Genomic DNA, 20081 nt, shown 5'->3' with positions numbered 1-20081 from the left:
TTTTTAAGATAATCAATCATGCTGTTTAGGGATTTTTATTCTTTTTTGTGGTATTCATGAGTTTGCCTTGCTCAGAACTTCCAAATGTTTATCAGCTGTCATAATTTAATAGTTTAATTAGCTTAACAACAATGGGTAGTTGGGAAAGTATTCATGGGCTGCGATTTAATAATGCTGTGGCAGGCAGAGATTTCCACCCGCTCCAACTTTCTGAGCTGCAGAATGACACAGAGCCATTTCTGTGAGGCCTAGAACAGCAGCTAAACCCCAGAGACAGGCATGCAACACACAGCAACATCTAATCGCTTTAAGCAGGCCACTGTAATGGCGCCATTAAGTCACGGAAGGTGTGGCTATCTCTTCTTCCGTTGTGAATTATTTATACAGATGTACCACACGTGGTCAGACTGATATTTAAGAAGCAGGCAGTCAGGTGAAGGATGGCTTTGAATACAGGCTAAAGTTCAGCATTGCCAAACATAATTGGGTCCTTTCAGGGAATCGATATGTGTTTGGGCCTTCTGCAAAGGTGAGAGAGATGCTGTCCTGAGCAGTGCCGAATTTTGGGTGATTCAGGCCGCCAAGCCAATGGGGCAGATCTATTTGGGGGCGTCAAATGTTGGTCTCACTCAGAGTGCCATATTATGAAAGTTTACCCAGGTCCACCCTGCCCTGAGCACATTTGAAGGAGCATTTTGGAACACTGCGTCCAACCTGTCAAGGCAAGGCATCCAGGAACTCGGGCCAAAAACCTTCTGTTAAGTTGTGGGTGAACATATCTGGTATGCCACCTGGTATGACCGAGGTCCAGTGACTCCCACTACTGTGGCTGGCACCCAAGGAATGTCCCCCACAAAGTTCCGGGCAAAGACCTGGTTTCCTGGAACAAATGACCGTGGCGCGTTGGCACAGCCTGGGGGTTTGGCCACGGCAAAGTCCGGGTGCAGCCGGTCGAGCGGGGACCTGAGGCGGCAGCCCATAAGCAGTTCAGCAGGATTCCGCCCTGTGGCCGCATGAGGGGTGATGTGTTGCATGAACAAATATTCGGCAACCCACTCATGCCAGTCTCCCTGGTCCAGGCGCGCCAGTGCCTCTTTTGCCGAGCGCACCATTCTCTCCGCTTGCCCGTTGCTGGGTGGATGAAATGGTGCTGTTAGGGCATGGCAGATACCCAGTCCCAAAAGGTATCGCTCAAAGGTGCCTGAGGTGAACTGCGGTCCGTTGTTGGAGACAAGGACATCAGGACACCCATGCGTTGCAAAGAGGCCTCGCAGCACCCGGATGACGGCCTCGGTAGGGGTGAAGGGCATCAAAGCCACCTCCAGCCATTTGGAATAGGCGTCCACCACTACCATATAGGTCCGGCCGTGAAAGGGGCTGGCCAGATCGATGTGCACCCTCGACCAGGGTGTCTTGGGTATCTCCCAGGTGTGTCCCTTAGCTACCGGTGGCGCAGGCCTAGATTCTTGGCACACTTGACAGGCGGAAACCCAGGCAGTGATGGCATCGTCCATGTTAGGCCACCAGACGTAACACCGAGCCAACGCCTTCATTTTGATGATTCCCGGGTGGCTAACGTGCAGAGCTTCAAGGATGCGTTGACGGAGTTTTTCGGGAATCACAACGCAGTCTCCCCACAGCACACAGCCGCGATGAGCTGAGAGTTTGTGTTGTCTGGTTGCGAAGGGCTGGAACTCAGATGCAAAAGGCCCTTGTGGCCACCCCCTCCACACCCAGTTGAGCACACGGCTGATGGTGCAATCCTGGGCAGATGCGGAGGCCACAGTGGCAGCCGATACACTGCTGGAAGATCCTCAATCAGGAGGAGCGATGAAGCAGGAGCCGGGTCTTCCACAAACGCAGAAGAGGGCAACGGCTGAGGGCTCATCGATTTCCCCGGGCGATGGACGAGCCAGTAGTGGTAGGCAGCCAGGAAAACAGTCCATCGCAGCATGCATGGCGAGAGGACAGGTGGAGTTGGTCGATCACCGGCGAGGAGGCCCAGGAGCTGCTTGTGGTCAGTGATGAGGTCGAAAGTCCTGCCATAGAGTGAAGAGGTTTATGGAATCTCTTCACTCCAGCCACAAGTGCCAGTGCCTCCTTGTTGAGCTGGCTGTAATTCCGTTCAGTCAGAGATAGCGTCCTGGAAAAGTAGGTGAGTGGTGCTTCTCTGGAAAACGGTGACTAAGGACAGCGCCGATGCCAAAAGGTGAGGCGTCGCAGGCAAGGACCAGTGGCCTGGCTTCACTGTACTGTACCAGCACATTGTCCGATGAAAGAAGAGCCTTGACCGCGTTGACCCCAGGACCAAAGTGTCTTCTTGCTGAGGAGCCAGTGAAGAGGCTCAGCCACCATGGCTTTGTGGGGCAGGAACATGGTATAAAAGTTCAGCAGCCCCAGGAACGCCTGCAACCCCGTCTTGTTCTTTGGGATGGGGGCCTGCTGGATAGCGCGGATCTTGGATGTGGTCGGGTGAAGGCCGGAGGCGTCGATAAGATAGCCCAGGAACTCCACCTGTGGAACAGCGATCTGGCACTTCTCCCTCTTTACCTTGAGCCCGGCCTCCTGGAACCTAGTCAGCATGGCATGGAGGCGCTCGAACAGCTGCTGGTGTGAGTCTGTGGACACCAAGATGTCATCAAAATATGGTACCACGCCCGGAAGCCCTTGCAGGAGACACTCCATAAGGCTTTGGAAAATGCCAGGAGCCACACTCACCCCAAACTGCAAACAGCGGCAACGGAATGCCCCTCGGTGGGTGACGATTGTCTGGGCTTCAGCGGTGGCATCATCGACGGGCAGTTGTTGATAGGCTTGGGCAAGGTCCAGCTTAGCAAAGACCTTACCCTCACCCAGGGAATGCAGCAGGTGTTGAACAACAGGAACCGGGTAAGCGTGCTGCTGAAGTGCCTTGTTGATCGTGCACTTGTAGTCGGCGCAGATTCTCACCGACCCGTCCGGCTTGACAGGCGTGACAATGGGGGTTTCCCACTTGGTGTGGTCAACCGGCTCCAAAACTCCTTGGGCGGTCAGCTTGTCCAGTTGTTCGTCCACCTTAGCCTTGAGAGCAAAGGGAACCCGGCGTGGCTTTAGCTAAGTGTGGTGTAGTGGTTAAGAGCGGTAGTCTCGTAATCTGGGGAACCGGGTTCGCATCTCCGCTCCTCCACATGCAGCTGCTGGGTGATCTTGGGCCAGTCACACTTCTTTGAAGTCTCTCAGCCCCACTCACCTCACAGAGTGTTTGTTGTGGGGGAGGAAGGGAAAGGAGAATGTGAGCCGCTTTGAGACTCCTGAAAGGGAGTGAAAGGCGGGATATCAAATCCAAACTCTTCTTCTTCTTCTTGATGGGGGCAACTTGTGGATCAAGGCTAAAGGAGATGGGCATACCAGTATATTGCCCCAAAGTGCCATCGAAACCTCAGCAAAGTCTTTGACCAGACCCTCAGTCTCTCTTTTTTTTAAAAAAAAGATATTTATTAAGATTTTCCAAGAAAGAAAGAAAAAAGAAAAAAGATACAAAAAAAGTTAAAAATAGGGGGGGGAAACACTCATTTACAGACCTTATTTTCAATACCTTATTTCCATGACTTCCCCACGCCTCCCCTTCTTGTATTCCAACTCCAATTTTTAGTTCAACAAGTTCTTATCCCTAATTTTTTAACCTTATTATATTTAGTTCATTATTGTATTTAGTTCATTTTATATAACCAATTTTAACTTATAAACATCAATCTTAAATCTTAAAATCTTTTTCTTAGATCGACCTCAATCCCCTTCCACGAATTTCCCAATTTTTATTCTAATAACAAACCCACACACACACACAAAAACTAAAAACAAGATATAATTGTATATCCTTTGGATTCCCAAACCTCACCCCCCCTTTCCCGGTTTCGATCCCCAACAAATGTTCATCAGTCTAACTGCTATCAGCCTGGAGATCTCACGTCCGAGGCCCTTAATTCTCTCTCAGTTCCTCTCTGCCGGTTTTTTTGATAGTCCTTTATATCAAACACCAGGTCTCAGAGAAGCTCTGTCCCAGTAATGTCCATTTTTCTTCCAGCCAGACCTCCATATTTAAGAGTGGAGCCCAAATCTTGTTTCTTGCTTCTTTTAAGTCCAAATGTCCCAAAAGCTCCAACTTCCACCTTGGTCAAATTTGTAATCCATAGGTCTTCAGATCTCCACATAAGGAGATCTCTCAATTCTTCATTCTTCAATTCAAACCAGATTTTCATCCTCCAGATCTTGTTTTCCTTTATATCCATCTTAACAGGCCTCTGGCTCTCCTTCATCTTCCGCAGCAATATAGCTCCTCCTTCCTTTCCCTCCAGATCATCATACATCTCTTTTTCCACTTTCTCAGATTTCTCAGATTTCTTTTCTTGTTCAGCTGCAAAGACCTTTTGTTCAGCTACAAGGACTTTTTGTTCAGTTACAAAGACTTGAGACAAGTCCCTCCCAGATTCAGTAAGTTTGTTTACTGTTTCATTCAGTGTTGTAACCCTTGTAGCCAAAACATCACTTTGTTCTTGTAACTTTCCCAGGAGAAAAAAAGTCCTATTTAATTCCATCAGTATTTTTCCACTTGCAGCCGTTCTTGTAATGTCCCAGAACCCCCTCTAGAGGGATTATAGTTACTTAGTATTCCTTCCAGTTCCAACCCAAAAGTCAGAATAACTTGTTCTTCTTTGTTTTCAACAATTTATATCCAAATTGTAACAAATCTAACCAGCAAAGACACCAGAAACAAAGTTCTCTTTTTTCCCCAACTTTGACAGCTAATTTGACAGCTGTCAAAATCTTCTGTGTCTCTTCAACAGGCTCTCTCACGGATCACTCCCGGGTCCAGGGGGGGGTGACTCTTCCACTCTCAAAATTAACTTTAATCCTCCAGCAAGATCACTTTTTACTGCCAAAACGTGAAATTAATTGCTTTTATCCACTAAAAAAAAAAAGAAGGTATTCTCTCAACCTTAGTTATCTAGTCCTTGCTTTAAGTTGTTTACAAGGCGGGGAGACGGACTTCCCCTTTGCGCCTTCCCCGATCGTGCCAAATCCAATTTTTTTTTACCTTTTATAAGTCCAATTTCCGTATTACTCACGGGTTGTTACTTTAAGTCCAAATGTTCAAAGGAAGAAGTCAGCGCTCTCCGTCCATGGCATGCGGCTTCACTCCATAGGGGAAGCAGTCGACTCTCAGCACCACGCCGCTCCCCGTCCCCCGTTCCGTAGCCTTTAAAAAGGCTCCTTCGCGGGTCGGGGGGGCGCAAATGGTGCCCGCTGAGTCACCAAGTCCACAGGCTTCCGCGCCTGTGGTTTCTAAGGGTCGCCGCTTCGCCGCTGCGGCAGGACCCGACCCCTACTGAGCCGATTCCCTCCGGAGCTCGGAGGGAATCCACCATTAGACGATGGCGCTAACCCGGAAGCCTCCCAGACCCTCAGTCTCTGCGTTAGAGATGCAGTTGATGCCAGTGACTTCCAGGCCGAGGGCATCAAACCAGTCTAGCCCTAGGAGGCTTGGCCGCTGACCTTCGACCACCACCAGTCGGAGCAGGCCGGAAAAATCCTTGAAGGCAATCCGGAACCGGCCAACGCCTACCACGGGAATGTCGTTTCCCTGGTAGTCTCTCAGGTGTACGCGGTGAGAGTCAAGTTGCCTTTTAGACACTCTGGGTACCAGTCTTTTGATGGTGCTCCAAGACATGATGGACAGGGCAGACCTGGTGTCGATCTCCATGTCACATGGAGCTCCTTCAATGAGCACCGTGACGTTCAGCTTGCATCGCGTAGGCGAGTCGGTTTGGCCAATCCTGGTTCCAGATGGGCAGCGGCAGTTGGTGAGAGCGAAACAGCTTTCCTTGGCGGACTAGAGTGAAGACTTGGACTTGCGAGTCAGTGGGGGGGGTGTCAACAGAGCCGATTGGCAGACCTTAGCGATGTGGCCCCTTCTGGAACACTTCCGACAGATGGTGTCTCTGAATCGACACTTGTTGGAAATACACTGAAAAGGATATACCAAGAGCTCTGGCCACAAGTTTCAATATAAGGAATAATTCCTACTCGAGAGTTGAAAAGAAAAACGTGTATATTCTGCTAAGAATAACAGTTTGAGGCTAATAGTAAATTTAAACACAACGTGTAAGTACGATAGTTTTAAGGTAATAGTAAATTTAGATACAAGTGCAGAAATAATGTAGTTTCAAATATGCAGTGATATAGTATAAAGGTACATAAAATACCAGTACACAACAATTGTTTTATACAAGTCTCAATGGCAGTCAAAAAGAGTCCATATTATATAAAATCAGAATAAAGAATAAAGAATCAAATAGGGCCAAAAAGGAGTATCCGGAGTGTGAATCAGATGCGTCTTAGATAATTGAATCCAAGTTTTCTTGCGTTTCTCTGTGCGCACGCATGTCGAAAGAGAAACATAAAAGAATTAAATGATATAGACTTCCAACAGATTTATAGTCCTCAAAAAACTGAGCTGAAGAAGGCGTTTACTCCGAAACAGGGCCCTGTCCTGGTCACCACTACTGAGTCGTACATCTGATTCCCCGCTTCGCCGCAGCGGCAAGACCCAGTTCCGCAGAGCCGATTCCCTCCGGAGATCAGAGGGAATCCGCCATTAGTCGCTGGCGCTGACCGGAAGTCTCCGCATGTGTCTCTTTTCACAAGTAGGAAGATTTGCTGCACAATCCTGTGCTTGCCAAGTAAGATCCACTGTGCTCAAGGAAACTCACTCCCAGTGAATAAATGTGTAGAGCAGCTGCGGGGAAACTGTGGTTCTCCAGGCTGCTGAACTACAACTCCCATAATCTCTGACCACTGGCCATGCTGGCTACTGGGAGCTAGATTCTGGCAACATCTGGGTGCCACAGCTGTTCAGACAAGAGAGTATTTATAAATGCATTGGCCTCAAGATGCATCACAGAGGATCTTGTTGCTGTGATGCTAACAAGATTCCACCTGCTGTTTTGCAACACTATCTGTGAGTCCCTCCATCGGCCATGAAGGCAAAGCAAGAAGAGGGGAGATCGGGTTTTTGACGCAGTAAGCTAAATGCTCTCTGATAGAAAACCTATAGAGCTTAAGTGAATCAATTTCACTTCAGGTGAGAGAGATTATTGCTTCAGCAAAGCAGTCTGTGCCATTAAAGTCCTGATGACGGCCCTTAGCCACAAGGGAAAATCAGGGAACTGGCTTGCAGATGTTCTGAGAAGTTGTCTAAAAATGATCCCTACGCCGTAGTCAGCTAAGGTCTAAGAACAGAGGGGGCTGTGGAGCAGTTGCAGTTGTGGAGCAATGTTGCAGTTGAGCATTTGCCCAGGCATTTCCAGGCAGGACTCAGAACCCTCCATTGAAATCCTGTTGGATGTGGGATTCCTGATATTCAGCATCACCTTTGAGGGTGGTGGTCTGGGGGCCTCACGCTGTTGCTGAAAATGGTGTGGGCCTGCAGAAGGGGCCTTCAGAAAGCCTCTCCCTGCTTCCTTCTTTGGGTAGCAGAAGACCCACACCTTGCTTGTGAGCACCCCAAAGGGACCCCAGACCAATTAATGCTGGGTACACAGGATGCTGGCCTAGGAAAGGCCACAGCTCAGTGGTAGAGCATCTGATTGGCTTGCGGAAGGTCCCAGGTCCAATACCCAATGGCCTCACCAGGGAGGACTGGGAGAGATGCCTTGCCTGAAATCCTTGGAAAGCTACTGCCAATCAGAGTAGAAAATATTTATTATTTACTAATTAAGTAAATTTGTATACAGCTTCCTCTTGAGACAGCTGGATGCCCCCTAACTATACAACCTTCATCCAAAGATCACAGGGTAGTTGGCAACATAAAAATGCAAAATGAGAGCACAGAATACATGATGTTCTGATCTGTGCTTGAACCTGGAGCAATATGTACAGTCACACTGAGCCTCACAGCAGCCGGCTCAAAGGTTGTGGAACCTCAGCCCTCCAGGTCCCAAATCCAATATGCTGAATGCTGAAGTTTAACTTTAAGAATGGCTGGTGCTAGTTTCCTCCTATTTTTGAGAATATTAAAAGCCAAGAATGGGTCAACAAAGATTTAGGGCTTATTGGCAACAACATAATTTTTCTATAGCTAAAGAATGGAAGAAATCTCTAAAACCACAAGAAGGGCACTGCGGTTCTTGCTAGATCAGCAGGCTTTAATGAAATATGAAAAGGAGGAGGAGATGGGTAGGAAGGCAGCTTTCAAAGTTTTGAACAATGAGCATCCAAGTAGAGTTTGAAATAAGCAAGGAAATGTAACCACTGAACCACAAACAGTGGTGTAATATTATTTAACATTACAATATTGTTATGAGTTTGGGGATGCTAGACCTCTCTAAATTCCTAGATCCAGTAAGTGTTAGAATTTAATCTAGGCTTGGGATGAGGAGAAAGGCAGCCTGTCCTCACAATTCAGATTTTCAAAATGTTATGGGAAAACACGGTGTTCAGAGCAAAACATGGTGAAGAAGAAAAACAAGAGATGCTATGTAGACTTGATAGTTTTATTTTGTAGTTACAAAAATAATTCTAGGTTGGGGTGGGTGTGCGTGTGTAGCAATTTCTTTGTTAATTGCATTGCAGCTCATTTTGCCCAAAATATAGCTTTCAAATTAAGCCTTCAAGTCTGTGTAGCCTAATAAGCTTGCAGATATTCCTAAGCAACTAAACTGCCCTCTCTCTATGTCTAGGTTTCACAGAACACTGTGGCTTGTGGTGGGTGCACATCTCTCACTGTTTTTGGTTTGTGGGCGGGTGGGGGTCAGGGAGGAATAGAAGATGCCCTGGAAAGGAGGGGCCAAAATATGTTTCTGGCATTTATTTCAGGCTTGCAGGAAAAAAACAACAGCAGAGGGCACTGTTGCTGTAATGGAATTGTGTTATCAACACCCTCGGAGGTGGTGGATGGTCTGTACGGCAAAGTACAGTACAAGGAGAGACTTGGTCTGTGTGGGCAACCTTGCGTAGAGGACCTGCACCACTATTTATTGCAATGCCCACTATATATAGAACCAAGAGACCAAGAGACCGATTTATAAAACCCCTGCTTACGAATGGAACACACTCGAACATGGCGGAAAGGGTGAAATGGCTGCTGAGTGACACTGATGACTTCGTAACTTATAAAGTAGCATTATATGCCTTGGCAGCTAAGAAGATCAGGCGAAAAGAACTTGCAAAGGTGATTTGGACATTTAAGCTGGCACATTCTACCTGAGAACCCCCTGCTATTCTATCGTATGCAACAAATAATTTTTAGGAGATGTGATCGTAGTTTATTGTATTTGCAGTGCCTGATGTTTTTATGCTTTTTATGGTTATTGTTGCTTTTTTGTTGTTGTTCCCTTTGTGAATGATGCCACGGCCTTTGGCTAGTGCAATAAAGTTTATGAAGAAGAATTGTGTTATATCACAAGAAGAAGAACCTTTGAGTTTCTGCTGCTTGGAATATCAAAGAGCTTGACACATGTGGGCATGTACAGTATGGGCAACAGGGAGCCTAGAGTCTGAAAATAACAGGCAAAACACTAAAAGTGAAGGTAGCTGTGCTGGGCCATAAGGGCAAAAGAAACAAACAAACAAAAAATATTGGGGCATCTAGCTGTTACCCATGTCTGTCTTCTTGGTAGGTGGGAAACAGGAATATAAAGAAACTAGTTAATGTTTTTTTCAGTAGTGTAGTGGCAAATTCAGAAGTGCAGGGTCCATCCATGGTTGTCTCAGCCACAGGCCCTCACAGCCATGTCCCCTTCTAAGATTAAACAATATCATTGTAAATATGGGATACATTGCAATGATCAGTGCAGATCTCCATGTATTGTTTTTCAGCTTGATCTACTATTTCTCTGCACATACCCAGACAGCAGGTTCTGCTTTAGATGACATCATTGCATAAAGGTGTGTATAATTGCAAACCACTATACAGTCGTACCTCAGGATAAATACGCTTCAGGTAGAGCACTTTCGGGTTGCGCTCTGCGGCAACCCGGAAGTAACGGAGCATGTTACTTCTGGGTTTCGCCGCTCGTGCATGCGCAGATGGTCAAAATTACATCATGCGCATTCACAGAAGTGGCAAAACACAACGTGCAGACGCGCTGTCGCATCTTGCGTTCCATTTACAATGCAAACGGGGCTCCGGAATGGATCCCATTCGCATCCCGAGATACCACTGTATACAAAATGCAGTGTGGGGAAAACAATTGCTGTGGGTTTCAAAGGCTTCATGCATACATAATCTCAGAGAATAATATGAAGCTCACTGAAACAAAGTAAAGGGTGTCTGCTCCCTCTCTGCAAGCACATTTTCCCAAACCACCACCACCATTTGTTGAAGTGCTATGATGTCACGGAATTTCCCCAGACATCCTAGGTGCAAGATTCTTTAGCAAACAAAAAACAAAAAAACAACAACATAACTTTGACTCCTTCAATTTTACGTGTCATAACTCAGGAAGTGTTTGCAAAGTCCTGTTCAAAAATACATCATCACAAGATTCAACCTGTGTGTGTGTTTAAAAAGAGTATAAAGAAAACCTCTGACTTATACTGAGACAGCTATAGATGAGGTCATCTTCAGAACAATGCCTAGCAACAAGAAAGATTCTTTGGTGAAAGTATTTCTAGTATGCACACCTCAGAACTCATCAGTACTTTGCCAGCTTATTTTCATCAGTGTTGATGGATTTGTATTTCATGTTCTGCCTTTACACCAGCCCTTTCATCCTCTGTGAGGTAGCTAGGCCAGGCCTGGGTGGTTGCTGAGCAAATCTTGATTGGGCCAAGAGACAGATGGTCACCCTTTCCTCTCAGTCAGCAATGTGAAGTGCTGATTATGGTGCAAAGGGTTAACTGCTGCAGGAGAGAAGGATGCCATTTCTATAAGGACAATTTAATTAATTAATTGAAGGACCATGTCTAGCACCTAGCAGGCTGATGTTGCTAAGTAAATAGTTAATGCCAGGAGCAGGAAGGGTCTCCCTGCAGAGTTCTAGCAGGGCAGCAGGAAGACTGACAGGCAGTGCCACCCCCCGGACTGGTTTCAGGAAAAAGGCAGGCAGGCAGAGGGTAGACTGGGGTGGTGGAACAACCTTCACTGAGAACTGATAGGTGGCTAAGGTTTGCCCAAAAGGCCTAGTGGGGGTCTCATCAGGCCCATGGCCAAAAAGTTCCACCTTTGTTTCAACTGATTAAAATAGAGGACTTTAAAGTGAGGCATGTGGCCACCCCATCCTGGTGCCTTCATCTTCCTTAGTCCCTTTGGTCCTGACTTGTTCCAATGCTCCTAACTCAACTTAGGTTGCTGTCCATGGTCCTGCCCTGTTATTAAGGGACACTTTTAAAAAAAATAATTTTGTTAAATCAATTGATCAGCTAAACTAGGGATCAGCAACCTTGTGCCCTCCAGATTTTGCTGGACTACAACTCCTATCATCCCTGACCATTGACTCATGCTGGCTGGGGCTGATGGGAATTCACATATAACATCTGGTGGGTCCCGGATTCCCCATCCCAGAACTGAACATCGCAGTCCTGTGGCCTGGTAGATGTAAAATGCATTTGGCTATCGCTTTTTTATGCAGGTCTGTAAGTTTTGTTTTTTTGTAAGGTGGTCAAACAGAGCAAATCGTTGATTATCTTTAATCACCTGGTGCCATATTTTAAAACCTTCCTGCATTCTCCCTCACCTGCTTTCTTCCTGGGTCAGGTAAGATTAGTTCCCTAATAGCTTTGACATTCAAGGCTCACAAAGCTTGCCCATAACAACACAGAGAATAATCTAATTACATTTTGACAGAGCAATTAGGAGGAATTAGATAGTACTACTACTATTTTTTTATTTATTTTTTACTGCAGCGCCGTTTGCCCAACAGGGGAAAGTGAGGTCATTTTCAAACTAGGATGGTATGAAGAATGGTCATTAGAACTACCTGGAGAAAGTGGATCAAAAGACCTAGGAGGCGTGGAGGACACAGGCATATCTGCTACCAGGCTCAGTGTTGTGCTGGCCTTGAAGAAGCCACCTCCTCAGCCCACAACTCATCCAACAGTCAAAATAAGCCTGTATAAGTCTTGACTTGCATAACTTGAGGTGCAACCTTGAGCGTTTCATAAGGGGTGGGAAACATCAGGTCTGGCGGCCAAACGGAGCCACTCAGAGCCTTCCAAGGGCACACAACGTTGCATTGTGTGCAGTAAAAACTCCCCTCCCTTCTCTGGGTGTGGTTCTTCCACAGCTCAGACTTCTGCCCCATCTGCACTATCCATTTAAAGCTGTGCCATATCCCTTTCAGCAACCCTGGCTTTCCCCACAGAAGTGCAGTCTGTTAAGGGTGCTGGGAGTTGTTAGGAGATCCCTCTTTCCCTCCTAGAACTACAATTCTCAGAGTGGTTAAATAATGAATCATTCTTCCTAGGGAACTCTGACATTAAGTTCTATTTGAGGAACAGGAGTCTCCTAAAAGTGCCCTTAACAAACTACACTTCCCAGGGTTCTTTGGGGAAGCAACAACTGTTTAAAGTGGTCCGTTAATGCTTTAAATGCAGAGTGCTGAAGGGACCCTACTCTTGCCAGTGTAGCAAATCTTAATTTCTATGCTGATCACCAATAAAAACTACTGGGTTTTTGTTATTGTTCTTGTTCTTAACTTTATTTTAATCATACTTGTTAGAAACAATCATATACCTGCACCCCCAACGAAAAACACTCCCTGCACATGCAATAATGCAGTCAAACATTAAGTTTGCAAATAGTTTAGAACTGATGACATCATTTAGGAGTCCTACTCTTCATCTTAACAGGTTGCCTCCAGAGGGAGCCATGGGGAGCTGGTGCTGAGTGGGCAGCACGGCACTTTCCAGTGTACTTAATAAACATTTAATGGACAGTTTCAAAATCGCCTTTGGTCTTTGTATTCCTGAATGCTCTAAGATGCTTCATTAGTTTCTCCCTAACAGTTATATTCCATGTTCTATCTCACCATGCCTCTAGAGTGAGGTTAGTTGCTGTTTTCCAATATTGTTTTATGCTATTTCCAGCTGCAGACATGGAAAAGATTAATAGGTCAGTACTAAATACTAAATGCTGTTGTTGAAGCTTTGCTGCTGCTGCTGCTGCTGCTGCTGCTTCCTGGTGTGAGGGTGGTCCTTTGTGGCAAGGTTTCCTCACACTGTGAGGACCCGTCTCAAACCCACAGGGTGTTATACACCCCTCACCAGCTTCTCTCTGGGTCCTCCTTGGGTGCTTTCCCTTACAGGAATATGCCATTGAGTTGTGGCAATGCCTCTGACTTGGCTGGAGAGAGATGCACCTATGTAGGAGCTTCAGACTTTTGAATGGCTGCAATGTAGCCTGGCTGTACAAAAATAGGAGTCGTATCTGTTGCCCCACCCACTTCTGCCTCCGGCCAATTGTGATGGCACAAATGCAGGCCACTCAGTCCTCCTGGATAATGTCAAATCCAGATGCTGCTTGCCTCTCCTTAGGAAGGGCTATTTGGATCCAGCCTTGCAACAAACCTTTGCTGCCCACAAACACCTAGACACAGTCATGAAGGAGACGGTTTCTGATGGCTCCTAGCCATGATGGCTATGCCTTGCCTCAGATGCTTCTGAATCCCAGCTGCTGGAAACCACAGGAGGGGAGAGGGCTCTTGCTCTCGGATCCCGCTTGCTGGTTTCCCACAGGCCGCTGTGTGTACAGGATGCTGGACTAGATGGGCCGTTGGCCTGATCCAGCACAGGCTCTTCTTGTGGTCTTATCCCTGTGACAGAGGGGGAGTTACTGCATCTATCAGTTGCTATTTAAATTGCTCTCCCCCATTGCACTTAGTAAATGTCAGGTTGGATATTTTGTGTGGGAAATTACTCTGCTCTTTTACCATAAAGGCTAGTTTAAGCTCATCAGGAAAATTAATTGCTAGTTTAACTGTTACATGGAAATGCTTCGATTCTGCACTGGGGGACAGCTGCCCAGTTATAACTCTCCTCCTGGATGCTCTCGCTGCCAGGTGGATCATTATCACTGCACCGACCAGGGGCCTTTCCTTTCTGAAGGTGTAGGGAAATTGACCCCTGGCTGGATTGGGCCCACAACTGCCGCAGTGGTGATGACTGTCTGAAGCAGTTCAAAATGTCAGGGGCACTATGAGCAGGAGATTATCACCTGCCATTGTCAGGATCTGAGCCCAGTCCTTTCAGGGCTCCCAGTCTCTCAGCCCTGGACCCAAGGTGCTGCGTACTTGCTCCCCAAATGGGAGTTAGACAGTGGCATAAGGGAAAAGAATAACTGCTGGAGCCAAGTGCTAGGGATAGAAGCCTCTCAATTTTCCCAGTTTCTCATCTTTCCAGCAATTTGTGATTCTTTAAAATAAAAAAAATCATGAAGGTTTGTCAGCATTTTGGTGTGGCTTTCTTATAATAAGCTCATTTTTGGGACTTCCAGGGTTTTTGCGGAGAGGAATGGCAGCACCCAGCGCTTCATCCTGCTAAAGACAAGCACTTTGGGGGGTGATGAGCAATGAGGGGAGGTTGCCAGGACTAGGCACCCCCCTTAAAAAAACCCTGCAGAAGAGCAGGGCTTCGAAGGGGTCCAGTGGAATCCATTCTGTCCTCCTGCTGGCAAGGGGGGGGGGCAGTTGAGGGGGATTCAAGGCTCCAGCGCACGCTCACCAACTCAAGTCACAGGTCGCCTCCCAAAGCAACAAACCTTTCCAAAAATAAGATAATTAAAAGAACCTTTCTCAAAGAATTGGAATTGGAGCTTAACTTGGCTGAGATTGGAGGAGAAAGAGCAAAGTACAGTGGTACCTCAGGTTACATACACTGCAGGTTACATACGCTTCAGGTTACAGACTCCACTAACCCAGAAATAATACCTCGGGTTAAGAACTTTGCTTCAGGATGAGAACATAAATCATGTGGCAGCAGCAGGAGGCCCCATTAGCTAAAGTGGTACCTCAGGTTAAGAACAGTTTCAAGTTAAGAACAGACCTCCAGAACAAATCAAGTTCTTAACCCGAGATACCAGTTTACTAAATAGGGTCGCTTTGTGGATAGGAGTGGAGAGGATCATTTTGTGAATGGGAGAGGAGGTTTTTCTTTTAACTCTTTGCTGCCTTTGTGAGAAACAACAGTGCCAGAGACTGGAGAGATTTCTCTTCTCAACAGATAGAAAATTAAGTTAATAGACTGGTTGAATCCTTAGTGGACAGAGATCTATTGATTGGAATCTACTTAGAGCTGCATATTGGAACTTACTCTCAAGTAAACTTATTTGGAAAAAAAGTTGATATAGTACTGGATCTTTCAGAAAAACCATCAAAGCTTGGCAGGGTTTTTACTCAGCCAACTGAGGGGGGAGACCCCTTAGAAGGTAGAGCACCTGGACTGCTGGAGTGGAAAAAAATATATGTACTAAGTTTTTGAAAGACCAGGAGAACTATTTGGAAATTTAAAATCTCCAAAAGGTGGAACTAGAGTACATTTGTGGACTTGCAGGAAGATTTGGAGCTATTGATTAAGTTTTAAACTTCAAGCTTGGACATTTTGGAATTAACCAAAGACTTAAAAGGATTACAATTTGCAGCTTCTAATTACTGGACATTTGGACATTAAGACACTTGGACATTTGGAGTATTGCAATAAGAAGATTTAAACTGCAACATCCATTGGAATCATCTTCGTAAAATTGACTGTTTTTGTTACTCTACTTTACTTTTTATAAGTACTTTTTATAAGCATTTACCAGTGCCATGTCTTTTCTACCCCCCCCCCCCCCGGTATAACTAAGGACTATTTTAATTGTATATAATTCTTTTTTCCCCAGTTATTTTTTAACAAGTTTTTTTATTTATAATTTCAAGATCTCAAAATATCAAAACATATCATATTCATTATTTTCCCCCACCTCCCCATCGAGCGCTCCCTCCTGAGACTTCCCTCAGCTCCTCTCTCTGTTTTCTCAACACATATTATTCTCTGCATACTGTAAAATTGTATAAATCCTTATATTTTCTATCTTCTATGTTAACAATCAATAAATTTGTATATATTTATTAAAACCTGCCAAGGAGTCCAATTCATTTTGTTGTCTTTTTAAATAATTTGTAAAATGTTCCCATTCTTCTTTGAAGTCACAGTTGTCCTTATCTTGCAGTTTATGTTAGTTTAAAGGTAAAGGGACCCCTGACCATTAGGTCCAGTCGTGAGTGACTCTGGGGTTGCGGCGCTCATCTCGCTTTATTGGCTGAGGGAGCCGGCATATAGCTTCCGGGTCATGTGGCCAGCATGACCAAGCCGCTTCTGGCGAACTAGAGCAGCACACGGAAACGCCATTTACCTTCCCACCGGAGCGCTACCTATTTATCTACTTGTACTGGGCTGCTTTCGAACTGCTAGGTTGGCAGGAGCAGGGACCGAGCAATGGGAGCTCACCCCGTCGTGGGGATTCGAACCGCCGACCTTCTGATCGGCAAGTCCTAGGCTCTGGGGTTTAACCCACAGCTCCACCCGCATCCCTTTATGTTAGTTTAGCCAACTCTAAATAGTTCATCAATTTCTCTTGCCACTGTTCTTTTGTCAGGGTTTCCTCATTCTTCCATCCTTGTGCTAACAAGACTCTTGCTGCTATTGTAGCATACATACATAAATAAATTATTTATTTTCCTTAGCAGGTCTTGTCCTACAATCCCTAACAAAAATGCTTCTGGTTTTTTAACAAATGTCATTTTAAACATTTTCTTCAATTCATTATATATCATTTCCCCAAAAATTTTAATTTCTCTACATTCCCACCACATATGATAAAAGGTCCCTTCCTTTTCTTTACATTTCCAACATATGTTTAACCCAGTTTTATACATTTTTCTATCTGTACTGGTGTTATATACCATCTATACATCATTTTCATATAATTTTATTTCAAAAGAGCACAATCTTGGCAAAACATTCATTTTTACCGCTGCTATTTTTCCTAGTAGGGAGAGGTTCGTTCTATTCCATATTTCTAAATTTCTTTTTATCTCAAGCCACACTTTTTCATAGTTAATCTTTGTAAATATTTATAATTTTTGCAGTTAACCATATCCCTATTTTACTTTTTTATAGACTTCTATCTCAATACTTTGCTCCAACTCTTTTTTCTATTCTTCCTTCAGATTATTAACTAATAACTTAGTTTTACTTCTATTTAGTTTGAACCCTGCCACTTCCCCAAATTTTTGAATTTTTTCTATAACTCTGGGGAAAGAATTTTTTGGATCTTCCACTGTAATCACTAAATCAACAGCATATGCTTTCAATTTAAACTCACTTTTCCCAGTTTTTATCCCAGTGATCTCTTTATCGGCTCTTATATTTCTGGCAAGTACTTCCAGGACCAAGATAAACAGAAGTGGTGATAGTGGACATCCGTGTCTAGTTCCTTTTTGTATCTTACAGTCCTCTGTTATCACCTGATTTATAATTAATTTAGCTTTTTGTTTTGAATATATTGCTTGTATTCCCTTTAAAAATTTAAATCCACAATTAATTTCTTCAAGTAATGTTGTCATAAAATTCCAAGAAACGTTGTTGTCAGAGCTGCCTCCAGGTCCCAGCTCACAGAGGACCAACGCTAGCCGGTAGTAATGTACAAAAGTCTTTATTGAAGTACAGTTACCATTTTCAAGCCGCAGCGCGCAGCTCTACGTCTTAGAAGCTAGACCGGCGAAGCTCCATCTGAGTCTCCACCCCCTGTACACCAGCTAAAAACTCTAACCTTACTCCACCTCTTCCGTCTCTCCTTTCTCCTCTGGGTCCTTCTGCCCCCCGGGGTCTCCTCCTTTCTGGACTCTTCTGACGCTGACGCTGACCCCCCTGACTCCTCTCCCTCCTTTCGGCGGGCTTTAGGACCTGGCTCCCTATCCGGGCTACCAACTGCGCCTCCCTCCTGTACATTTGAACTTGGCGCGCGCGCCCAGCCTCCAACCTTCCTCTTGACCGTTTCCTCGCTCTCCGATGGAGGCGTGGCCAATCCTGACTCATCTCCTCCCGCTGGCGGTGAGCCGCCTGATCCCGATACCTGGGACTCCTCCCCCCTACTGCGCTCTGGTGGGGAAGCTGGTCCTGATTTCCAACTGCTGCTCTCTGAGTCCCCTCTGGCCCCTTCTTCCTGGGGTGTCCCCCTAGGCACCCCCCTTGCTCTGACCATGGGAGCCCCTTTCTGTGAATCTTCCGATTCGCTGGAAAGACTCAGAGACCTCGGGCCGCTGTCATCGTTAACATTTCCTTCGGATTCCTCCCCCTCGCTCTCTATTTCCTCCCTTTCCTGTGCCTCTGCTCCTGAGCCCCTGACATCCATCCCCCCCTCGAAGCCCCCCCTACCCCCCTACCCTCCTTCAGGTGTGGGTACTGGGTGCTCCGTCGTTATGGGGGTGAGTGCCGGATACAGTTCGTCCCCCGTGGCGTACATCCAGCCGGATAAGTCCGGCTCGTCCTCCATGCTCTCACCGACGTCGATCTCCTCTGCTTCCATCTCTTTGCCTCCGTGCTCGAACCCAAGGTCCTCCCCCAACACGTCCATGTCCGTCTCTCCCCCGGTCTCCTCTGGGGATGTTGCCTGCCCAGGACCCCCCAGCCACTTCCTGCGCCACTGCTCCTCTGGTCGATCGTCCCACCAATAAGAGCGGTCTGAGGCAGACCCCGAGGGTGATCCCTCCGGGGAACGTGTGTCTAGTGCCGGTTCCTCGTCCGAGGCGAACCCCTGGAACGTGCTGGCTGAAAGTGTGGGTGTGAAAAGCCAGTCGTCGAAATACTCGGCTGGCATGGGCCTGTGTGGGAAAAGGGCATGAAACTCGTCTTTGAGCAGAGGTTCCTCCAAAGCATAGTCCGGCACCCAACTGTTGGCGCTGGCTGGGGTACCTTCTCTGACGAGAAGATATTCTACTCCCTCTTCCCCCCATCTCGAGTCTAAAATCTCTGTGACCTCGTTGATGGGCTCCCCCCTTGGCGACCCCCCCTGTGTGGGCTTTTCCCTGAGCGGGTCTGGTGCCTTCCCTGGCTCCTGAAATCTGTGAGGTGCCTTGTAGGGCATGAGCACTGATCTATGGAAGACCGGGTGCATCCTGGATCCCTCCGGAAGTGTCAACCGGAAGGCCACTGGATTGACCTGTGCCTCGACTTGGTAAGGCCCTAGCTGCTTATGTCCGAGCTTCTTCTTCGCTAACGATCTGGCCGGCACTGCCTGGGCTGCTAACCAAACCCAGTCTCCCACCTGTATGTCTTCCCCAACCCTTCTGTGTCTGTCAGCCTGCAGTTTGTATGCGTGCTTTGCTAGTTCTAACTGCCTTCGAAGCTGTTCGTGGACCTCCTGCAACTCTGACGCGAAGGCGTCCGCTGCCTGTGGCTCCCCCTCCCCCACTCTCTCTAATCCCGGGAAGGTTCTGGGATGCCTCCCATTGTTGGCGAAGAATGGTGTCACCCCCGTGGACACGTGCTTCGTGTTGTTGTAGGCGAACTCGGCGAGCGGTAGGTAGTCCACCCATGTTACAGGCTGCTGATTTGCGTAGCATCTCAGGTACTGCTGCATGATGGCATTGACCCGCTCCGCTTGTCCGTTGGTCTGCGGGTGTCTCGCCGACGCTAGGTTGATCTTGACGTTCAGGATGCCCATCAGCTTCTGCCAGAAGTTCGAGATGAACTGTCGCCCCCTGTCAGACAGTATAGACCGCGGCAGACCATGAACCTTGAACACGTGGTCTATGAACAGTTTGGCTGTCTGTTCCGCTGTGGCCACCTTCGCGCACGGAATGAAGTGGGCCATTTTGGTGAACATGTCCACCACCACTAGCACCGCTGTCTTGCCCCTCGAGCTGGGCAGATCCGTGACAAAGTCCAGGGCCACCCTCTCCCACGGTTCGAGCGGTGTCTGCAGCGGTTCCAGTAGTCCCGCTGGCGGTTTGTGCACTGGCTTGGCCCTTTGGCAGGTGTCGCACCTCGAGACGTTCTGGTGGGGAAGCTGGTCCTGATTTCCAACTGCTGCTCTCTGAGTCCCCTCTGGCCCCTTCTTCCTGGGG

The 20081-nt window shown here is 46.9% G+C and overlaps 1 protein-coding gene across 1 annotated transcript in view; it reads right to left on the bottom strand.

Annotated features, from left to right (window-relative positions):
- Positions 1 to 758: 758 nt before the first annotated feature.
- Positions 759 to 20081, bottom strand: part of LOC144326225 (uncharacterized) — a 53739-nt gene continuing 34416 nt past the window's right edge. Inside the window, exons 2-3 of the mRNA XM_077922680.1 lie at positions 2254 to 2357; positions 759 to 1674 (exon numbers count right to left, since the gene is read on the bottom strand). Of these exons, the coding sequence (XP_077778806.1) occupies positions 759 to 1674; positions 2254 to 2357 (1020 nt within the window). The remainder of the gene's footprint in view (positions 1675 to 2253; positions 2358 to 20081) is intronic.

This window comes from Podarcis muralis, chromosome Z (genome assembly GCF_964188315.1).
Source record: "Podarcis muralis chromosome Z, rPodMur119.hap1.1, whole genome shotgun sequence".
NCBI lineage: Eukaryota > Metazoa > Chordata > Lepidosauria > Squamata > Lacertidae > Podarcis > Podarcis muralis.
Note: the sequence above shows the minus strand (reverse complement) of the source record. Positions and strands in the feature narration are given on the sequence as shown.